Below are 21,987 nucleotides of genomic sequence, written 5' to 3' on the forward strand. Positions count from 1 at the left end.
AGTGAGAGGAAGCAACAAGCACCACTACCAAGCAGCTTCATTACCATGACAACTAGCATAGGCATGTCAGCAAATGAATGCTGTCTGAACACGAACAAATCTGATTTGGTCACTTGTAACTTTACCTGTGGACAGTCAGTATTCCAAAATTATATTTGAAAACGAAAACTGATTTGAGCATTAATGCCTGCAGTGTGAACAAGGCTTAAAGGGAAATGTCACTGCTGCTCTATTTCACTGTATATGTCCATTAATATGTTATTAACATATCATGTGTCATAAAAATCGAGAAATTCCCCACTACACACAAATACGAGCGTTTCTGCACCTCGCCGGTAGAAACAGCTCTCTACATTTCCTGGTTGTAAGCAAACCAAAATATTCACAATTCATAGTGATTTCAGGAGGTAGTACTGCACAGTGAATGTTGATCCAGTTGATGTGAATACTCCAGTCGTCACTAGTTACCATAGCCACAAAGTCATAACCCCTCCTATGTCTACAATTTATCTTCTTAAAGCTGCAATATGTAACTTCTTGGGCGTCCTGACCAAATTCACATAGAAATATGTGATATAGATCTGTCATTCTCATTGACAGAAAGTCTAAGAAGCGGTAGATATTATTATTGGGTATGACGCTACACGCAAGGCACACCAGTATTTGGGGAGTTTCTCCCATTCTTCTTTGCAGATCCTCTCAAGCTCTGGCAGGTTGGATGGGGAGCATTGCTGCACAGCTATTTTCAGGTCTCTCCAGAGATGTTCGATCGGGTTCAAGTCCGGGCCACTCAAGGACATTCAGAGACTTGTCCCGGAGCTACTCCTGCGTTGTCTTGGTTGTGTGCTTAGGATCGTTGTCCTGTTAGAAGGTTACCCTTCGCCCCAGTCTGAGGTCCCGAGTGCTCTGGAGCAGGTTTTCATCAAGGATCTCTCTGTACATTGCTCCGTTCATCTTTCCCTCGATCCTGACAGGTCTCCCAGTCCCTGACGCTAAAAATCATCCCCACAGTATGATGCTGCCATGCTTCACCATAGGAATGGTACCAGGTTTCCTGCAGATATGACACGGCATTCAGGCCAAAGAGTTCAATCTGGTTTCATCAGACCAGAAAATCTTGTTTCTCATGGTCAGAGTCCTTTAGGTGCCGTTTGGCAAACTCCAAGTGTGCTGTTATGTACCTTTTACTGAGGAGTGCTTCCGTCTGGCCACTCTACCGTAAAGGCCTGATTGGTGGAGTGCTGCAGAATGGTTGTCCTTCTGGAAGTTTCTCCCATCTCCACAGAGGAACTATTGAGCTCTTTCAGAGTGACCATCGGGTTCTTGGTCACCTCCCTGACCAAGGCCCTTCTCCCCTGATTGCTCAGTTTGGCTGGGCGGACAGCTCTAGGAAGAGTCTTAGTGGTTCCAAACTCCCTCCACTTAAGAATGATGGAGGCCACAGTGTTCTTGGGGACCTTCAATGCTGTAGACATTTTTTGGTACACTTCCCCAGATCTGTGCCTTGACACAGTCCTGTCTCGAAGCTCTACGGACAGTTTTTTTCAACCTCATGGCTTGGTTTTTGCTCTGACATGCACTGTCAACTGTGGGACTTTATATATACAGGTGTGACTTTCCAAATCATGTCCAATCAACTGAATTTACCGCAGGTGGACTCCAACCAAGTTTTAGACACATCTCAAGGATGATCAATGGAAACAGAATGTACCCGAGCTCCATTTCGAGTCTCATAGCAAAGGGTCTGAATACTTATGTAAATAAATTATTTCGGTTGTTTTTTCAATAAATTAGCAAAAATGTCTGAACCTGTTTTTGCTTTGTCATTATGGGGTATTTTGTGTAGATTGATGAGGAACATTTTTATTTAATCCATTTAGAATAAGGCTGTCACGTAAAACAAAATGTGGAAAAAGTGAAGGGGTCTGAATACTTTCAAAACTATATACATTTTTCAACCATTTTCCTTCCAAAAATGTTTTAATTAGGAATAAGCTAAGGCTTTCATTTCTGGTCAAACAGATGTAAAAAATGTTTTAAAAACATAATAACCAGAAAAAAGTTAAGGTATAAGAAATACATCAAAATACAATAATGTTGAAGTAAAACGTGGTCACAAAAAGCTGAGGTAGATTTTTACTGAAATTCTGTTACCAAACCTTGCATCTGCACAGTTCTTCCAGTTAATTATTTTTTGTAAAATGTTCCGTGTAAATTGTAGGAAATAGTCCTTGTGCATAGAGTTACACTTAAACTTTGAAATCAATGGTTTTTGTTTGACACACATTTTAAGTGAAAATCGGAGTCTCAGAGCAATTTTGTTAACGTGGAATTGGCCCCCATCTCAATGCCCCATCATTGGCTGAGTGTAACAAAACACATACCAGTCTACAGTACCCTTTTTTGTTCACAGATTAACATGGTTTGGATTGGATGTTTTACATATCCTCATGATCAGTCTTTGTGTCTTTCCAGGAGACTTGCAGTGCAAACAAATCCTCTACAAGAGGTTGAAGCAGTGGGTGGTGAAGAAATTGTACGAGCCCAGAACCCATCACTTCAGGGAGAGGCTTGTCCAAACTCAATATCCCTGCCAACATCGTCAAAGCCTGCTAAACCAGCTGCCGTTACTGAACACAAGATGGGGTTCTCCAGCTGAAGAACATTCTGGAACTTACCTGAACTATTCAACCAACACAAAATCCACATTCAGTTAGAGTGATGTTGTATTATAATATAGAATGTCTAGTATGCTCACAACTACATTGTGGTATAAATTTTGCTAGCTCTTGTACATAATTGATATATATAATGGCGTTTGACCAAATGTTTTCCATAATATTTTTTTTTGCCAGAGTACTGACAAGTGACTAAATGATTCCAGCTGCATCAGAAACCAATAAAGTGTTGACTTCAACGTCTGGATCAATTCATTGTTATATTCATGAAATGTATTTGGATAAACTACCTACAATCTTACTGAGTAAAAAAAAATTAAAAATGCTGCAGGTGAGTTGGTGTATCATTTAAACTTCCATTTGTTAGCAAGTAAACCTGTTTCAATAAAATAGTAAGTCTGTCAATATAGCAAATAAGTGGGCATGACTTGTATTCAAGACAGTTTATTTGCTCTGGAGACCGAGCTGAGTTTACACAGCAGTATGAAGGAACAGTTATGGGAATGCATGACAAAGTATACAGTTGAATAAAAATATACTACGCCTGTAATAAATAGTACAGTTCTACAAAGGGAACACTTGCATGGTGCATTTTAGGGGTGCAGTGAGATGTTTGGAGTCTCTTTGATAGAAGGGGAGATTGTTGTTATGGGACCTTTCACATCTCCTTTTGAGATTATCCAAGCGGTGTTGTCTGTGAGAGAAAGATGAAAACGCGATTAGACATTCATGGGCAATCGTTGTGTACCGTCTGTATTCCTACTGTAGCAGCATGGTGTAGAATATGAGACATCTCACAGACATACATTAGTTAGCCAGCTACAACACACAGGTATAGTTACTCCGAGACAAATGAGTCATACAGCCAAAGTCATTCCGTTAGTCTTCGTCATCATCAAAACGTTTCTCCAGTGTCGCTCCTAATGAGATGCACTGAGGCTTGCTAGCTATAACATTAGACTACAGTACATTTTAGGTATAGCAAACAAAGCTAGCTAAACTTGACTAGCTTGGCTTGTAGTAGTACTAGCAAGCCCCGTTATAGCCGAATCGATCAAGAAATTGTACTGTACTGAACAACACTGCCTTGTGTAAAAACAAAGCTTATTTAGCAAGCTTGCTATTTTACCGACAGAAAAAAACGTACTCGTTTGTCATTTACCCTCCGGGTTCAGCGGAGGTGCGTTCAGTTCGCTTGAATGTTTGCTTCATTGCGAATCGGTTTGTACTGAACGATGCATTTCCCCAACGGGTTCTTGTACAGACTTTGAGGTATGTTTGGTGGGTGTGGCTGGAAGCAATGAGTGATGTATTTAAAGGGGAATAGCCATGCTGACAGCAATCCTAAACCCTACCCTGGTCTTTCAGTACAGCACCGTTTCCGTTCAATTGAACATTCCAGAGCATAAAAACGCACTGAACGCAGCCCTGGTCTAGGGTGCCTGCGCTGCTTGCTGGTCTCACAATCTCAACTCCTCTTCAGTGTATTCCGGCTCAAATAAAAAAAAAAGTATATATGTTCCTATGTAAAATAACATTAAAAATGTTTTTGTTGTCCAGCACTTCTTGGAAAGAGTAATCATCAGAAGCAGCCATTGTAATTATTTAGTCATCTCTGATAGACAGTGCACTAACATACTGTAGCTCCCGTGAACCTGTAGAAACTAGTACTGCCTCCGTTTTGAAAAGAATGCCTTCGAGGGTGGGAACACAATTGGACAATGAAGTAGGGCTCCCACCAGGCTGTAGTTTTTACAAAGCCAGAAAGAAAAAACATCTACCTAGATATCCTGTAATGTCCTGGCAGATAGCAACAGGTCCAATGTCTCTACAGTACTGAACAAGGACAATCATATCTTGTCGCTGCTAGCGTAACCGTGCAATCGGCGAAAAACAAAAGCTACAAAACATGACAACTCTATTCGTTTTTAGATCAGACAGCAGGCTCAATCAACCGATGATGTCATTGGTTGAACTCACCGGGCGTGACAATTAAAAAATACCACTATAGTGCATAATTATGCCTAAAACACCTTTCGCCACTCAGAATTATGTAAGGAGACTGGAAAAAGTGTCTAGCAGTGAAGTTTCCCTTTAAACGGTCCCAGCTGCCAGATTTTTGGATAATCTCAATTGCTACTCTTTGAGTCCTCTCCTCACTTTCTTCTCAAACCCCATTGGAAGAGACAGACAGATGTCTCTACCATTGAGATTCTCCCCATGTGCTTTGCATTGAACCAGGAAGCACCAAAGGCCAGCAGCACAGGGTCCTTTAAAATATGATATTTTGGAACCTGACATAAATCTGTATTGATGAGTGATAGACGTGTCGTAAGGGGGATCCCTCTTTTATAGGTCAGTTGATTCAGTCCTAATTAGGGTGCCAGCTGGTTGTATGAAATTATTAACTGTTGCGGTCATGGAATGGTGTTTTATGATCGACACTGGGGAATGGTGACAGCATTGTTTGGTTGGCAGCCAGCTCACACTGACTGAAGTTGGGTTGATTGGTAGACTGACTGAGTGACTGACAGAAAGATTCTATACAAAGGCAATCTCTGTATAGTGAAAACAGTCAATAATTGGATTTGATGCAAGTGATATTAATCTAATAAAACCAGTAAAGATAGAGTAGAGGAATGTGGTGATCAAATACAACATTAGAGCAGTGGAGGCTCCTCAAGGGAGGAAGGGGAAGAGCATCCTCCACAGTGAATTTCATAAAAATAGTGAAACATTAAAAAGTTATAACTTTCAGATGAAACTATACTAGATATGTTCACGTCACCAAATAATTGATTAAAACACAATGTTTTGCAATTAAGGTCTACAGTATTCTCAACAGCACTCTGTAGGGTAGTACCATGGTGTAGCCGGAGGACAGCGGGTTTCCATCCTCCTCTGGGTACATTGACATCAATACAAAACCCAGGAGCATTGTGGTTCTCACCCCCTTCCATAGACTTACACATTAATTATGATACCTTCCAGAAGACGCCCTCCAACGTATCAGAGTTCTTGCAGCATGAAATAAAGTTGTCCACCCAATCAAAGGATCAGAGAAGGAATCTAGTACTGAAAATATAAGCTATAGTCAGCTAGTACTGCAGTGCATAAAATATAGTGAGTAGTTGACTCAAAGAAAGAGAAAGACAATTAATTTCTTTAAAAATGAAGAAGAGAGAGCGCGAGAGAGAGCTATATTTTGTTGTACCTTTTTCACTTTCACTTTCTTAGCTAGCGAATGCAGCTAGCTAGTTTAGCCGACTCAAACACTAGGCTCAAACAGAGAGGGATGCTATACTAGTTAGCTGGCTATGGCTATCCAACACTGTAACTCTTCCAAATCAAGGTAAGCTTTTGGTTTCATTAATTTATTGCCACGGGCCCGCCGGTGTAACTGCTAAACTGCTTGCTGACACTGTACTGTACTGTACACTGTACTGCATTATTGTAGCAGATTTACTAACGTGTTAGTTCTAGTAGCTATGTTGACTATGAAGTTAACAGTTAACTGTGTGTAGCAGTTAGTGGTTATGATATGAAGGTTTGGCTTGGAAATATTGTTTTGACTGATCAGAGACAGCTTATGTGTTGTGCACTGAAGTCCACAAATGAAGGGAAAAAGGGAGAAGAGGAGAGCGCGTAGATGCAAGAAGGAATTATACAACGATCAGGGGTGTATTCATTCCACCGATTCTGTTGAATAACATTTCTTAAACGGAAGCAAACAGAATGAATAAACATACTTTCATTTGTCAAATAGAAACTCTCGTTTTAATTTTTGGACTATTGATTATACTCTAGATCAGCTAGATGCAGGCAAGAGTGTGCAAGACGGTATTGAATGTGTCAATGTCTGTCACTTTGATTACTCAAATTTCTCACAACCTGTGCACCTACATTGTAAACTTTCATTCATAGGCTAGGTTGTAGCAACCTCATGATGGGTACAGGGAAAATTTTAGTATCATGTAGTAGTCTAAACCTATCGATGTTACATTGAGCTGGGTGAAAGGATTATGAATGACAGTCATCTAATATGCTGTGATAGAAATAAGGACATGCTTATCTTACCTTATCTTAAACGGTACCGACCAACACTGCATTAGACCTACAGTTGAAGTCGGAAGTTTACATACACTTAGGTTGTAGTCATTAAAACTCGTTTTTCAACCACTCCACAAATTTCTTGTTAACAAACTATAGTTTTGGATAGTCGATTAGGACATCTACTTTGTGCATGTCACAAGTAATTTTTCCAACAATTGTTTATAGAGAGATTATTTCACTTATAATTCACTGTATCACAATTTCAGTGGGTCAGAAGTTTACATACACCAAGTTGACTGTGCCTTTAAACAGCTTGGAAAATTTCAGAAAATTATGTCATGGCTTTAGAAGCTTCTGATAGGTTAATAGACATAATTTCAATCAATTGGAGGTGTACCTGTGGATGTATTTCAAGGCTTACCTTCAAACTCAGTGCATCTTTGCTTGACATAATGGGAAAATAGACACAAAAGTATCTATATCCACAGTAAAACAAGTGCTATATCGACATAACCTGAATGTCGCACTGCAAGGAAGAAGCCACTGCTCCAAAACCGTCATAAAAAAAACTGCCTACGGTTTGCAACTGCACATGGGGACAAAGATCATACTTTTTGGAGAAATGTCCTCTGGTCTGATGAAACAAAAATAGAACTGTTTGGCCATAAGGACCATTGTTATGTTTGTTTAAAAAAGGGGGAGGCTTGCAAAGCCGAAGAACACCAACCCAACCGTGAAGCACGGGGTGGCAGCATCATGTTGTGGGGGTGCTTTGCTGCAGGAGGAACTGGTGCACTTCACAAAATAGATCAGCATCTTGAGGCAGGAAAATTATGTGGATATGTTAAAGCAATGTCTCAAGACATCAGTCAGAAAGTTAAAGCTTGGTCGCAAATGGGTCTTCCAAATGGAGAATGACCCCAAGCATACTTCCAAAGTTATTGGCAAAATGGCTTAAGGACAACAAAGTCAAGGTATTTGAGTGGCCATCACAAAGCCCTGACCTCAATCCTATAGAAATTTTGTGGGCAGAACTGAAAAAGCATGTGCGAGCAAGGAGGCCTACGTTTGACCCAAGTTAAACAATTTAAAGGCAATGCTACCAAATACTAATTGAGTGTATGTAAACTTCTGACCCACCGGGAATGTGATGAAAGAAATAAAAGCTGAAATAAATCATTCTCTCTACTATTATTTTGACATTTCACATTCTTAAAATAAAGTGGTGATCCTACTTGACCTAAGACAGGGAATTTTTACTAGGATTCAATTTCAGGAATTGTGAAAAACTGAGTTTAAATGTATTTGGCTAACGTGCATGTAGACTTCCGATTTCTATGTACAAACAATACAGGGGACCATGTAGGCCTTTGCCAGAAGATACCGACTCTACTGTTACGCTTCTTTACACTGAGCTGCACTGTGGTCAGAACGCAATCATGGTTACATTAAAACACTGTGGAGACAGCGTAAGATATGGATCGGAAAATGTACCTCAATGCAGGGATGGGATATGCCACTGTACTCCAAATTTGACAATTATCCACATTGCTCCATTGTGCTCCATGTGTTGTTTGGTATAGCATGGTATGCATTAGTTTGTGGATGTCAATCATCCATTTTGTATGATATGTTACGAATTACAATTCATATGATATGTTACGAATTTGCAAAAACGTATGCTGGCTAGCACTAATGTTAGCTAGGTGGCTAATGCTAATGTTATCTAGGCTAGGAGTTAGGTTAAAGGGTTAAGGTTAGGGGAAGGGTTAGCTAAAAGGGTTAAGGTTAGGGAGAGGGTAAGAGTTAACTAACATGCTAAGCAATTGGAAAGTAGCTAAAAAAGTATAATGCAGGTGCTAATTAGTTGTCCATGATGAGATTCGAACATGCAACCTTTGGGTTGCTAGACATTCACGTTATATGGCTACCCATCCACACTCCCTTCGTTTTTAACTTAAATGGAAAAATCCACCCAAAACCACTAATTTCTATAATTTACAGTGTTAGATGACACTGATATGTGAGAACAATATTTTTTTGTGAACACATTTAACATTTTGTTGTTAGAGTAAGATTGGTAGCAAGATTTGGAAATCTGTTGCAGCTCAAGTCGACCACAATGCAATGCTCTCTCTATGGGCTGGCAGGTTAGCTAACTAGCTAGCATACGTAGCTACACACAATAATACCAAAATCAAATCAAGAGTCGGCTTTCTATTCCGCAACAAAGCCTCCTTCACTCACGCCGCCAAACTTACCCTAGTAAAACTGACTATCCTACCGATCCTCGACTTCGGCGACGTCATCTACAAAATTGCTTCCAACACCGTTTTGTCACCAAAGCACCTTATACCACCCACCACTGCGACTTGTATGCTCTAGTCGGCTGGCCCTCGCTACATATTCGTCGCCAGACCCACTGGCTCCAGGTCATCTACAAGTCCATGCTAGGTAAAGCTCCGCCTTATCTCAGTTCACTGGTTACGATGGCAACACCCATCCGTAGCACGCGCTCCAGCAGGTGTATCTCACTGATCATCCCTAAAGCCAACACCTCATTTGGCCGCCTTTCGTTCCAGTTCTCTGCTGCCTGTGACTGGAACGAATTGCAAAAATCGCTGAAGTTGGAGACTTTTATCTCCCTCACCAACTTCAAACATCTGCTATCCGAGCAGCTAACCGATCGCTGCAGCTGTACATAGTCTATTGGTAAATAGCCCACCCATTTTCACCTACCTCATCCCCATACTGTTTTTATTTATTTATTTTTATTTTTCTGCTCTTTTGCACACCAATCTCTACCTGTACATAACCATCTGATCATTTATCACTCCAGTGTTAATCTGCATAATTGTAATTATTTGCCTACCTTCTCATGCCTTTTGCACACAATGTATATATAGACTCCCCTTTTTTCTACTGTGTTATTGACTTGTTAATTGTTTACTCCATGTGTAACTCTGTGTTGTCTGTTCACACTGCTATGCCTTATCTTGGCCAGGTCGCAGTTGCAAATGAGAACTTGTTCTCAACTAGCCTACCTGGTTAAATAAAGGTGAAATAAAAAAAAAAAATAAAAAAAAGTATCAGCATGTGAAGTAGCTAGTTAATTGTAAAATCACCTAAACAAACTGCACTATCAATTAGGGGTCTACAAGTTCAACCTGCAGATCGATTCGACCTCAGAATGGAGTCTGACATTTGCAACGACACCATGCAATGCACCCTGGACAGAAGAGAAGACAACTTACCGCGTTATGACATAGGTCATAATCTGACATATATGATAGACATTTTCTTGATATAAAAGTAATATTCCTATTAACTTCCAGTGTAGTGAGAGCGGCTTTATCTCAGTGCTACATCATACTGAAAGCCAATATCTCAGATACACATGAAAACATGAATTGACCCAGGCTATAGATAGAACATCGCTCAGAGATGCATAAAACAATAAAACATTCAAAATAGGTGAATCTTTACTATTAGTAACCTTCTGTCTGATGTAACCATACCAAACATAACATACTGTAATCATACTAATTTGAGTTTCCCGGATTTACGTTTACTATGTTACGTCTAGCCTATGAGACCAGGCTAAATCTTCCTCACACTAGAATTTTTAGACTACGGAGTGTGAACAGCAGTGATGTTTTTCAAATCCATTGTGCCTGTGCGACGCTTGTACTGTAAACACAACGTTTTGATGTGTTTGACCTTACCATTATGGCGAAGGACTATTTCTGCCTTACTTTCTACAATGTGCTAGATTCCCAACGTTGCACTTTGAAATATAATGTATTTCACGTAAGATAAACAGTTACATTGTTTCAAATAATAGATAAATCATGACTTGACTGTTTTCGAACACAAAAAAAAAACAAATTTCTCTGCAACGTTATGGCAGTGGAACTTCGGTCAAGCGTAATATCATTCGCTCCCGACCTTCCCTGCCGGAAAGGGCGTGCAAGAGGTTATCCCAGTTTGAGAGCTCGAGAACAGAATTAACGGAACACTGTGCTGACGGGGAGTTGCTCGCCGAACAGGTGGAACATTTGGCCAAGATATACGAAATTGAAACCACACAGCACCATTCCGAAGATTGGATTTTAAAACACGGAGCAGCGTCGTTAGCCGGTAGATTGAGCCCCCGCACTTTCTTGTAAGTCGCGAAGTTGAGTCCCCTAGACTCAGCCCGTTAGCTAGCTAATTTTGTCAGCCAATGCAAGGCAAGGGGTTTGGTCGCAAAGCAAATAGGTTATTTGCTTATTTAAACTATCGTGGTTGGTTTACACTTTAAATTATGTGATGTATGCTTGTTGGGCGTGCCCTTTAATCAATGTTTGCTGTCATTTGTTTGAATACAGAAAATAGTCTTAGCTAGCTAATTATATTTAGCTAGGTTAGCTCAACTCCAAGGTGGCTTCGACTATTCCATTTATTTGACTCCATTGCCAATTCACGAACTATTAATTGATATTGTTGAGCTGAGTCTTAAATGCTAATAATAAGTGAATGCCAAATGCATGTCTGCATCATAAAAACAACCGTTATGTTAGCACACTAAGTTAACGTTTGTCCTCTCTAGTCTTGTTTTGCGAAGACAATCAAATGGGTCCAGTGTGATGCTAAACATTTCTTGCTTGTTTTGCAGCATGTATTGATGCATTTTCTGGATTGTATTTTACAGCTCAAATCCCTCGGGACATACAGTAACTGGAGGATAGCTGTTTATTGAAGATTTGTTGAAGGAGAGAGAATTTTCCTCCCAGCAAGACATTGTGCAATGATGGAAAATGCCATGTTTTAGGACGAACACTTAAAGCTAGCTGGCTGACCAGGCAGCTAGCAGCACATATCAAGGATTCTGGATGATTCTTCCACAAGAGTCCATTGGGCATCATTATTATCATCCGGAGAGCGCCTCTAATTTATCACCGAGACAGACGCACTGTCTGTCCGTCTGACAATGGGCGACACCAGTCTGAACGACTCGAACGTGAAGGTCGCAGTCCGTGTTCGTCCTATGAACAGGAGAGGTAAGTAACATTAGCTGGGTTATCGCTAAATTGATGACACGAAGCTTGACACTCGGCTCAGTTGCTGTGAAACGGGTCTAATCGATAACCTCTTAGTGAATCAAAGCCCAGACCCTTGCCTGCCATGGGTCACTCCCTGGGGCAGGATCTGTAGTAAACGCATTATTATCTATGTTTTCATGAACATACAGTACCCAGGGTTTTTTATTTCTTAACTATTTTCTACATTGTAGACATCAGCGCTATGAAATATCACATGGAATCATGTAGTAACCAAAAAAGGTTAAAAACAAATAAAAATATATATTATATTTGAGATTCTTCAAAGTAGCCACCCTTTGCCTTGGTGACAGCTTTGCACACTCTTGGCATTCTCTCAACCAGCTACCTGGAATGCTTTTCAATTAACAGGTGTGCCTTGTTAAAAGTAACATTTTCTTTCCTTAATGCATTTGAGCCAATCTGTTGTGTTGTGACAAGGTAGGGTTGGTGTACAGAAGATAGCCCTATTTGGTAAAAGACCAAGGCCATATTATGGCATGAACAGCTCAAATAAGCAAACAGAAACAACAGTCCATCATTACTTTAAGACATGAAGGTCAGTCAATACGGTAAATGTCAAGAACTTTGAACGTTTCTTCAAGTGCAGTCGCAAAAACCATCAAGCGCTATGATGAAACTGGCTCTCGTGAGGACCGCCACAGGGAAGGAAAACCCAGAGTTACCTCTGCTGCCGAGGATAAGTTCATTAGAATTCCCAGCCTCAGAAATTGTAACCCAAATAAATGCTTCACAGAGATCATTTATTTTTATTTCACCTTTATTTAACCAGGTAGGCTAGTTGAGAACAAGTTCTCATTTACAACTGTGACCTGGCCAAGATAAAGCAAAGCAGTTTGACACAAAACAACACAGTTACACATGGAATAAACAAACATACAGTAGAAAAAGTATATATACAGTGTGTGCAAATGAGGTAAGATCAGGGAAGTAAGGCAATAAATCGGCCATGGTGGCGAAGTATTTACAATATAGCAATTATACACTGGAGTGATAGATGTGCAGAGGATGAATGTGCAAGTAGAGATCCTGGGGTGCAAAGGAGCAAGATAAATAAATACAGTATGGGGATGAGGTAGTATGGGGATGAGGTAGTTGGATGGCTATTTACAGGTGGGCTATGTACAGGTGCAGGGATCTGTGAACTACTCTGACAGCTGGTGCTTAAAGCTAGTGAGGGAGATATGAGTCTCCAGCTTCAGTGATTTTTGCAGTTCGTTCCAGTCGTTGGCAGCAGAGAACTGAAAGGAAAGGCGGCCAAAGGAGGAATTGGCTTTGGGGGTGACCAGTGAGATATACCTGCTGGAGCGCGTGCTATGGGTGGGTGCTGCTATGGTGACCAGTGAGCTGAGATAAGGCGGGGCTTTACCTAGCAAAGTAACAGACGCATCTAAATATCAACTGTTCAGAGGATGTGTGAATCAGGCCTTCATGGTTGAATTACTGCACAGAAACCACTACTAAAAGACACCTATAAGAAGACTTGCTTGGGCCAAGAAACACGAGCAATGAACATTAGACCGGTGGAAATCTGTCCTTTGGTCCGATGAGTCCAAATTTGAGATGTTTGGTTCCAACCGCCGTGTCTTTGTGAGACGCAGAGTAGGTGAACGGATCTCCGCATGTGTGGTTCCCACCGTGAAGCATGGAGGAGGTGTGGGGGTGATTTGTTGACACTGTCAGTGATTTATTTAGAATTCAATGCACCCTTAACCAGCATTGCTAACACAGCATTTTGCAGCAATACGCCATCCCATCTAGTTTGGGTTTAGTGGGACTATAATTAGTTTTTCAACAGGACAATGACCCAACACACCTCTAGGCTGAGTGATGGAGTGCTGCATTAGATGAGCTGGCCACAATCACCTGACCTCAATCCATTTGAGATGGTTTGGGATGAGTTGGATCGCAGAGTGAAGGAGAAGCAGCCTACAAGTGCTCAGCATGTGTGGGAACTGCTTCAAGACTATAGGAAAAGCATTCCAGGTGAAGCTGGTTGAGAGAATGCCAAGAGTGGGCAAAGCTGTCAAGGCAAAGGGTGGCTACTTTGAAGAATCTCAAGTCTAAAATATGGTTAGATTTGTTTACACCTTTTTTTTGGTTACTACATGATTCCATATGTGTTATTCATAGTTTGTCTTCACTATTATTCTACAATGTAGAAAATAGCAAAAATAAAGAAAAACCCTTGAATGAGTAGGTGTGTCCATACTTTTGACTGATACTGTATATTAGAGATGTCTAGAGATGACTTTTGCTTGATGATTTCAACAGCCAACAACATCCATTGGCATTTTGCTTGATCAGGCCAGACTATTGGGTGGGATAGCATGAATTTGAAAATATTCCTGACCTATAATACACAAACGAGCTGCCTATTCAAGAAGTTATGGATTTAGCGTTAAATGGTGTGATCGGCCTGAACAAGTGAAGTCTCACTTTCATAACATAAGCCGCAGTAATGAGTGCAGTGACATGCCTCCCGTTTAATGAATTTTTGCGCACACTCAAATGATTCGGTCAATTATAATGCTGGCAATGAATCCCGCTTGGAGGGAAGAAAGGATATTTTAGCCGTGTGCCCCCAGTCGAATTTAGCCACGGGAGAACATGTCCGGAAGTACGAGAGTCTACCGAGGTGGAAAATACTGAGTCTAGCTACAATGTAGTGGGCCATGTCACGTGTTCCTTCTCACAGAGCGTAGAAATCGGTCACAAGACAGAATTTTACCAGCGCTCTTTCTCGTGTATCCTCCAATCATGCAATGAAACAAGCCCAGGGCAGGCAGTATCCACTTGACACTGTTATATCCTGCACTACACCTATCCTTGTCCATTTTGATTAGTAGCCTACTGTCTGCAAATTTAATTGGATTCCCACCAAAACAGACCCTAGACTGAATTTTCTCTTTTGAAGATACACTGTAATACAATTGTTAATAACCACAAATCAGAACCCGAGCGATTTAGTGTTTTTTTTTTAAAGGTTGTTTTGGTTAGATTTAAAAAATTTTTTTTTTATTATATGTATTAAATTATATAGTTATCGATCATTTAAAACATTAAATATATTATGAAATAAGTAGTGAACATTCAATTGCCAAAACATTGAAAATATTCCATTGATGTCAATAGAAAAATGTAAAATTACTATGAGGAAAATATTTCAGTTGTGTATATTACTTACTTTATTATTTTTCATTCCTTAAAGTCATCATCGCATCTCTGCTCAGGCAGTAGTAGCCAGACAGCCATAACGTTGTTGTGCTCCCCATACTGTACTGTTTTCAGTCATCCTATTTAGCTAGGCTAACCTTTAGAGCTGCAGAGCTGTCTGACAATCATTTTACAAGTTCTTTAAAGTAGATAAGGCATACTTTCACAAACTGTCTCAATCATTCACTCTTGTTGTTGTGTACATTCCTTTCTCATGCGGTCTGTGTGTGTCTAACGTAGCAGTTGTAAAAGTGTATCCATCTATACGAGCCGGAAAGAACAGGCTCAAAGGATTGTCATTGTAGTCATTTACCACATATCTGCACTGAACTAGGTTCAATATTTGTTTAATGAAAACTACAAACTCCCTTCAGCCCAGCGTCCCACATAGTTCTTGACTTGATTCCTCTCAAGAATTATTTGATTTCCCTCTAGAGAAACGGCACATTGGATTCACAAAAAAAACGACATGGAATTCAAGTAATTCATCCTACGTCGTCAATGTAGTTTTCTTTTTAGGATATAAAACAATGTTTTGGTTAATCGCTCAGCACTAGTCAGACTCTGAGCTGTTCTGGCTGTGCTGGACAAAGGCAGGAAGGGAGTCAGTCTGAAAGGACTATTTGCTAGCGTTGCATAACTGACCATATTCTCATGGCCGTAGAGGAGTTACTGGTGGGAGGCCAGGTCTTCGAAGAACGACCCCATCGGCTCCAACCCAGTCACATCATATACACTGCCTTTCCATTTCCACATTGATGTCATGCCTATTGTACCACCAACTAAGCCCGGTGCTGTTTCACTTACCGCACGGAAGAAAGCTAATTAGCCAATGGAAAATGAGCTGGTACTGGAAAGAATCTGACGAAAGGCGAGAGAATACTAGGATATTACCGTCACTTCTCCGTTGCATTTCACATAAGATGTATATCTTTTTTCCTCTGTTCATTTCCTTTGAGAAAAAGCAGATCAAATGCTATTACCGAATGTCACAGAATAGTCAACTGGTCAGAACATTAGCAGGTGTATGACCACACACTGATCTGTACTGCCAGACTGGTATGCGAGGCTGCTGGAGCTTACTCACACACACACAACAGGCAAACTGGTTGACCCATACCAGTGATAGTGATAACGGTGTAATGGCGCTCAAACCACACACACACACAGTGTGCCCAATAAAGACGCTCAGTGACTCGGTTCAGGGAAACACGGGGCGGTGACACTGGCAAGGCACTCAAGATCATGTCTTGTTATTTGTGATTTGACTGAAGCCTATGTCTTTGGATTCCTTCACAGTACCAGCACTGACTCTTAAACCCAATTTGACCCCAACAAGTATACACATTCTTTACCTCTTTGCTTCGGTGGTTACTGGTCACCAGTGCATGATGGGGGAAGGATGGATGGAGGGAGGAAGGGAAGAGGGAGGAAGCCCGTGCTTCCTCTGAGGGAGAAGGGTTGCAGCCAGCCGGAGTCACTCACCCGAAGGTCCCTCCCACCCCCTCTGTGCCCCAGCCTCCATAGGGTAGTGCTACCTCTCCATGCAACTCCCCTATGCAAAAAAAACCTCTATGCAGTTTGCATTGACATGGCCATGGATCATGTTGAAATTGAATGTGTGTGGTTGTTTACATAGCCAAGTAGTGAATGTTTTGTTTGGGTGTCTGTGTGAGTTTGTCTTGTCAACTGGCCTCTTTGTTTGTGTGTATTCCTGTTGATGCTAAAAATGTGAGGAATTGTGAATATTGGACCCCAAGGGTCAAGAGCAAACACAGGGTTTTGAAAATAATGAACTGGTTGTTTGGTTAATAATAATAACAACATCTATAAGAATGCAGTCAGTGAGGAATAATTTTCTAGACACAGTACAGTAAGTACAGAGGAAATCTAGGCTAAATCATAATACTGTTGAAGTGTGTTTTGTTCCTTAGCACAATTTTGAAATGAGCAAACTGACAGTGTGGAAAGGGGATGAGCCCACATTTAGGCCAGCAGTACAGATGGAGAGCCCAATAATTAATGCTGCTATTATTAGGCTTCCATATGGCAGTGCTGGGCTGCGCTAGCTACAATGTGCTAACTAACAGGGCAGCCAAAAATAATGGCACACCCATTGTGCCCACAGAGCAGTTTTGGAATTCAAGAAATTATATTTAATGGGTTTTCTATGATGGAGAAAAAATAAGTTCTCACTTTCTAGTTTCGATAAAGTAACATTTACATGGTCATTCATCAGACATGTTTACAGTGAATGTGAATCACAATATGTGACTTAATGCAATATAGGCCTGCTACATTATCCATTAGTAGCCTTTGTGTGACCCTTGCAAGAATTGATCGAACAACCTTGTTTTTTTGCCATAGTCAGCAGTATGTCCAATCTAATAAGTAGTACTGAGCCATTTGGACCAGCTTTGCTTGGCCATTTCTCTCTTTCTTGCATTGGCCAAACCTGAGTTGTGTGAGTGATAGCTGTTGTCTCCGAGGCCAAGTTAAGTCATGGTTTGGAACCAGAGGGCCAGGGTCAAAGTGTGATTGAATCAGTGTCCCAAGTCACGTGATGAGGGCATTTGTGTGAGGAGGACTAATAGTTTTAGACCCTTTGTTCTACAGTTATCAATTGAGTTACAGCTCACCTCCAAGATGAAAGGCAACAAGCCTGGCCCGATGCCTACCCAGTAACCACCAATCACTTAACAAAAGCTTATTTTTCTTGGCAGAACCCTATGTTATACATTCCCAAATGTGCATCTCTCGGTCTTCACACTACTTAAATGCTTTCAAAGTTGACCATGTTGATGTAATGTGGCTGCATTAAACTCTGTCTTGGCCTGGTGCAGGTTAAACAGTGTACAGATATTCTCCTTTCTAGTCCCATGATTATGTACCCACCCTGCACCTGGAAGTTGTTCTGAACCTTTTCTATTTCATCTCTCCCTCTCACAGAAAAGGACCTGAACACAAAATGTATTGTGGATATGGAAGGCAACCAGACCATCCTTCACCCAGGTGGTGGAAACCTGGGCAAGGGAGACTCCAGGTTGGTGTGTGTGTTTCTGTGTGTGCCCATGGGAATCCGTTTCAGCTGTTGAAAGAGTTTGAGTCCAGTAAGGGGATTTGGAGAATGTCGCATGACTGTGTTTGCGTGTCGACAGTCTGTCACCTGCTGAGTGAACAATGATTGGGGGGGGGGGGGGGGGGGGTTGAACAGTCTGTGTTTGTTTGTGTGGAGAGAGTGTGTGTCTGTGTGTGTATGCCAGGCCCAGGCTGCCTGCTGCTCCTCTCCTCATCCTTCCGTGTGTTGGAGCATAACTCTCCTCCGGCTGACTTCCTCTCTTTATCTCAACCCTTCCGTTGCCCCGACAATGCAGGGGGAGGTCACGGCGGGGTCAACGCCTTGAGATCATGGAACCCCATTACATTTGCAGAAGCTAGGGAATGAGGAAAAAGAAAAGAAAGAGAAAAAACATGTTTGCTTTAGCATCTGTCGGCAGTAAAGATCCTCGGCTGACTTTTATGGGGGTAAACAAGGGAAGCGCTATCATTTCTCTCTTTCTCTGCCTCTTTTCTTTATTTCCCTTTATTTTCCTTCGGATGACAATGGTGTGAGCGTTGGTGGGTGGACCAGGTTTTAAACGTGGAGGAGAAAGATGAAGCTGGCTGCTGCCCTCACACTGCAGACACTTTAATGGTGGAGCTGGGTTCGTGTTGTGGGACCTGCTGCTGGGATGAAGAGATGAATGGAGTAGAGGCCCTCCTCGCTCACTCCCATAGAGCCTCTACAGACTCCCAGGGCCCCAGATGCCTCCAATGGCACGAGTTCACATGACTGCCCAGTGTTTTACCTAGTTTATATTTGGTGGTGAGGGGGGGGGGGGGGGGCTCGGAATCCAGACAACAGAATTGTTTTTTTTAAATACATTTTTCCCCCTACCCCCTTTTCTCCCTAATTTCGTCGTTTCCAATTGTCCAATCGCCTCAACTCCTGTACGGACTTGGGAGAGGTGAAGGTCGAGAGCCGTGCGTCCTCCGAAACACAACCCCAATCAGAATCTCTAGTGGCACAGTTAGCACTGCAGAGCCTCTGCGCCACTCGGCCGGCCCAACGGAATTCAACAATATTCAAAAATGTATTGAATTAAGTAGGAAATCAACTAAATATATTATTTTGCCCAAGATAATCGAAAGACATGAACAAAGTGTGTCGTTGATTTGTATTTCCCTTTCTGAACTTTCAACTTTCTGAAGCAAAGGCACGGTAATTACCAGCGTTGGTCTACCACTTTGTGTAACCGTTAGCAATGATGGTAACGACAGCCGTCTGCTGGGAGATGGAAAGGCGTTCCCCAAAATCTTCTCAATTAAATGTTAACTACAAAATAGCCTATGCCTACCTGGCAGAATATTATTCTGATAATTTGCATCAATCCAGTGGCAATTGTTTAGCAAATTCTGCCATCATATGCGTGCTACAGAAACGCTGCTAACCAAACAAGTTGCTGGTGCCACTTAAATTAAAGCGTATCTACACCCAAAAATGAAAACTTATATTTTTCCCAGACCCAAAAAGTGGCCCCTTGATGTGGTTTAAGCATTGTTGTGTACTTAGAACATCAAATGTCATTGTTTTTCTGTTAAAGCTGATTATGGTGAGTTGTTGTGTATATGGAAGCAGCCTCTTCTGTCTTACAGAGACTGGACTCTGTTTATCATGCATGCTTGCGCTGGATTACAAATGCCAAGTCACTCACCCACCATTGCACCTTGTACCAAATGGTGGTTTGGACCTCACTTTATATGCGCAGAATACTACATTTGTATGTGTTCATCTACAAAGTCATTTTGGGTAAACTCCCTCTACATCTGTATTCTAGTCTCCTTCACCATCAGCAGTTACCATATTCGGTCTGCTAGGTGATTGCTACTTAAAGTCCCCAGGACATTTACAGTGTATTCAGACCCCTTGACTTATTGCATATTTTGTTAAGTTACAGCCTGATTTTAAAATGGATTGTTTTTTCCCCTCATCAATCTACACACAATACCCCATAATGACAAAGCAGAAGCAGGTTTAGAAATGTTTGCAATTTCACCTTCCCCAGATCTGTGCCTCGACACAATCCTGTTTCGGAGTTCTAAGGACAATTCCTTCGACCTCATGGCTTGGTTTTTGCTCTGACATGCACTGTCAGCTGTTGGACCTTTTATATAGACAGGCCTTTTCCAAATAATTTCCAATCAATTGAATTTACAATAGCTGGACTCCAAGCAAGTTGTAGAAACATCTAAAGGATGATCAATGTAAACAGGATGCACCTGAGCTCAATTTAGAGTCTCAGCAAGGGGTCTGAATACTTTTTTTCTTAACCTGTTTGCTTTGTCATGATGGGGGAATTGTGTAGATTATTGAATCAATTTTAGAATAAGGCTGTAACTTAAGAAAATGTGGAAAAAGTCATGGGGTCTGAATACTTTCTGAGTGCAATGTATAGTATTAGGCAAAACTGTTTTCTCATTTTGTGCACCAGAGGCATGGAATAGTCTACATCCCATGCTTTATCTACATATGTTAGTGCCACTGAATGAATTAAAAATGTTGATTGGAGACTGTAACAGAGGAGTGTAAATGTAAAAAAAAAAAATATGCTGGATCGTGTTAAATTGTATTGTATATTTTTTAATTCTGTAATGTATTGATTGTTTCTGCTGCCTTGGCCAGGTCTCCCTTAAAATAGAGGCTCTGGTTCTCAATGGGCTTTTCCTGGTTAAATAAAATGTAACTTTTTGGGCGTCTTGACCAAATTCACAGAAATGTGAGTTACAGATCTGTTAGTCTAATTGAAAGGAAGTCTAAGAAGCGGTAGATCTATTCTATGTGCGGTGTTTCTATGCTTCCCATTCTTAAGTTTGGTTTTTGCATCTTTTACTTTCAATTTTGTACAACAGCTTCAAACAGCAGAAAATACATTTGACAGAGGTTTAGATGGTGCAATAATTATTTACCCTATTGCTTGTTTTGTCAAACTTAAATTAGGCAAACTTTTTGAGTTTTAGCAACCAGGAAATGTCGGAGCGATTTCTGCATATTGCAACTTGAAAATGTGTGATTTTATCGAATGTGTGTGTATATGTGGGACGTTGAACTGCTAATGTTTTGTCTTTGCTCCCATGTCTTGTTAAAGTTTAATGGCCGATTTTGGTTTGTTCTCCCTATGTGTTCTTTCCTCTAGCGACAGTTAGAATCAGGGATAGCCCTCTGTCGTGTCGATGCATGTTGGACCTTCTGTGTTGGCTGATCTGCTGTATCATGATTCATGAGTGGAAAATGATAATGTCAGATAGGGCCTGTCTAATGAATGTTCAATAGGCCTACAGTACATTGACACTCCCTGAATGTCCCTGGCTGGAACTGACTGTGCTCCACCTCCATTGAGACAAACTGGCCACGCTCAGACCGTACAAGGACTGCCTATCTAGCACTACCTTCAACAACCTTCAATAGATGAAGACCACCATACATGCACACTGGCCACACACACACTAGTGCTGTGACGGTCATTGGATTTTGGATGACTGTAATTGGCCAGCCAAATGACTGAGGTCTCTGTAATAACCATTTTGAATAGCCCCCCCCCAGACCCCTTTTTCCACATCTTGTAATATTACAGCTTTATTCTAAAATGTGTTAATTAATTTTTTCCTCATCAATCTAAACACAATACCCTATAACCTGACAGAGCTTGGTTGTCCTTTGGGAAGGTTCTCCCATCTCTGCAGCACTCCACCAATCACCAAGAAGGAAGCCATTCGTCAGTGAAAAGCACATGACTCTTAGACCTTGAGAAACAAGATTCTCTGGTCTGATGAAACCAACTCTTTGGCCTGAATGCCAAGCGTCACGTCTGGAGGAAACCTGGCACCATCCCTACGGTGAA

The 21,987-nt window shown here is 41.2% G+C and overlaps 1 protein-coding gene and 1 long non-coding RNA gene across 3 annotated transcripts in view; both read left to right on the plus strand.

Annotated features, from left to right (window-relative positions):
- Positions 1-3,001, plus strand: part of LOC118944186 — a 62,969-nt gene extending 59,968 nt beyond the window's left edge. Inside the window, exon 2 of the long non-coding RNA XR_005039498.1 lies at positions 2,476-3,001. This is a non-coding gene — a long non-coding RNA (uncharacterized LOC118944186). The remainder of the gene's footprint in view (positions 1-2,475) is intronic.
- Positions 3,002-10,675: 7,674 nt separating this feature from the next.
- Positions 10,676-21,987, plus strand: part of LOC110505328 (kinesin-like protein KIF13B) — an 88,484-nt gene continuing 77,172 nt past the window's right edge. For both annotated transcript variants that reach the window (XM_021584502.2, XM_021584503.2), the window contains exons 1-3: positions 10,676-10,896; positions 11,425-11,773; positions 17,999-18,092. In XM_021584502.2, coding sequence (XP_021440177.2) covers positions 11,704-11,773; positions 17,999-18,092 — 164 coding nt within the window. In that variant the 5' untranslated portion in view covers positions 10,676-10,896; positions 11,425-11,703. The remainder of the gene's footprint in view (positions 10,897-11,424; positions 11,774-17,998; positions 18,093-21,987) is intronic.

The sequence above is a fragment of the Oncorhynchus mykiss genome, chromosome 25 (genome assembly GCF_013265735.2).
Source record: "Oncorhynchus mykiss isolate Arlee chromosome 25, USDA_OmykA_1.1, whole genome shotgun sequence".
NCBI classification, from domain to species: domain Eukaryota; kingdom Metazoa; phylum Chordata; class Actinopteri; order Salmoniformes; family Salmonidae; genus Oncorhynchus; species Oncorhynchus mykiss.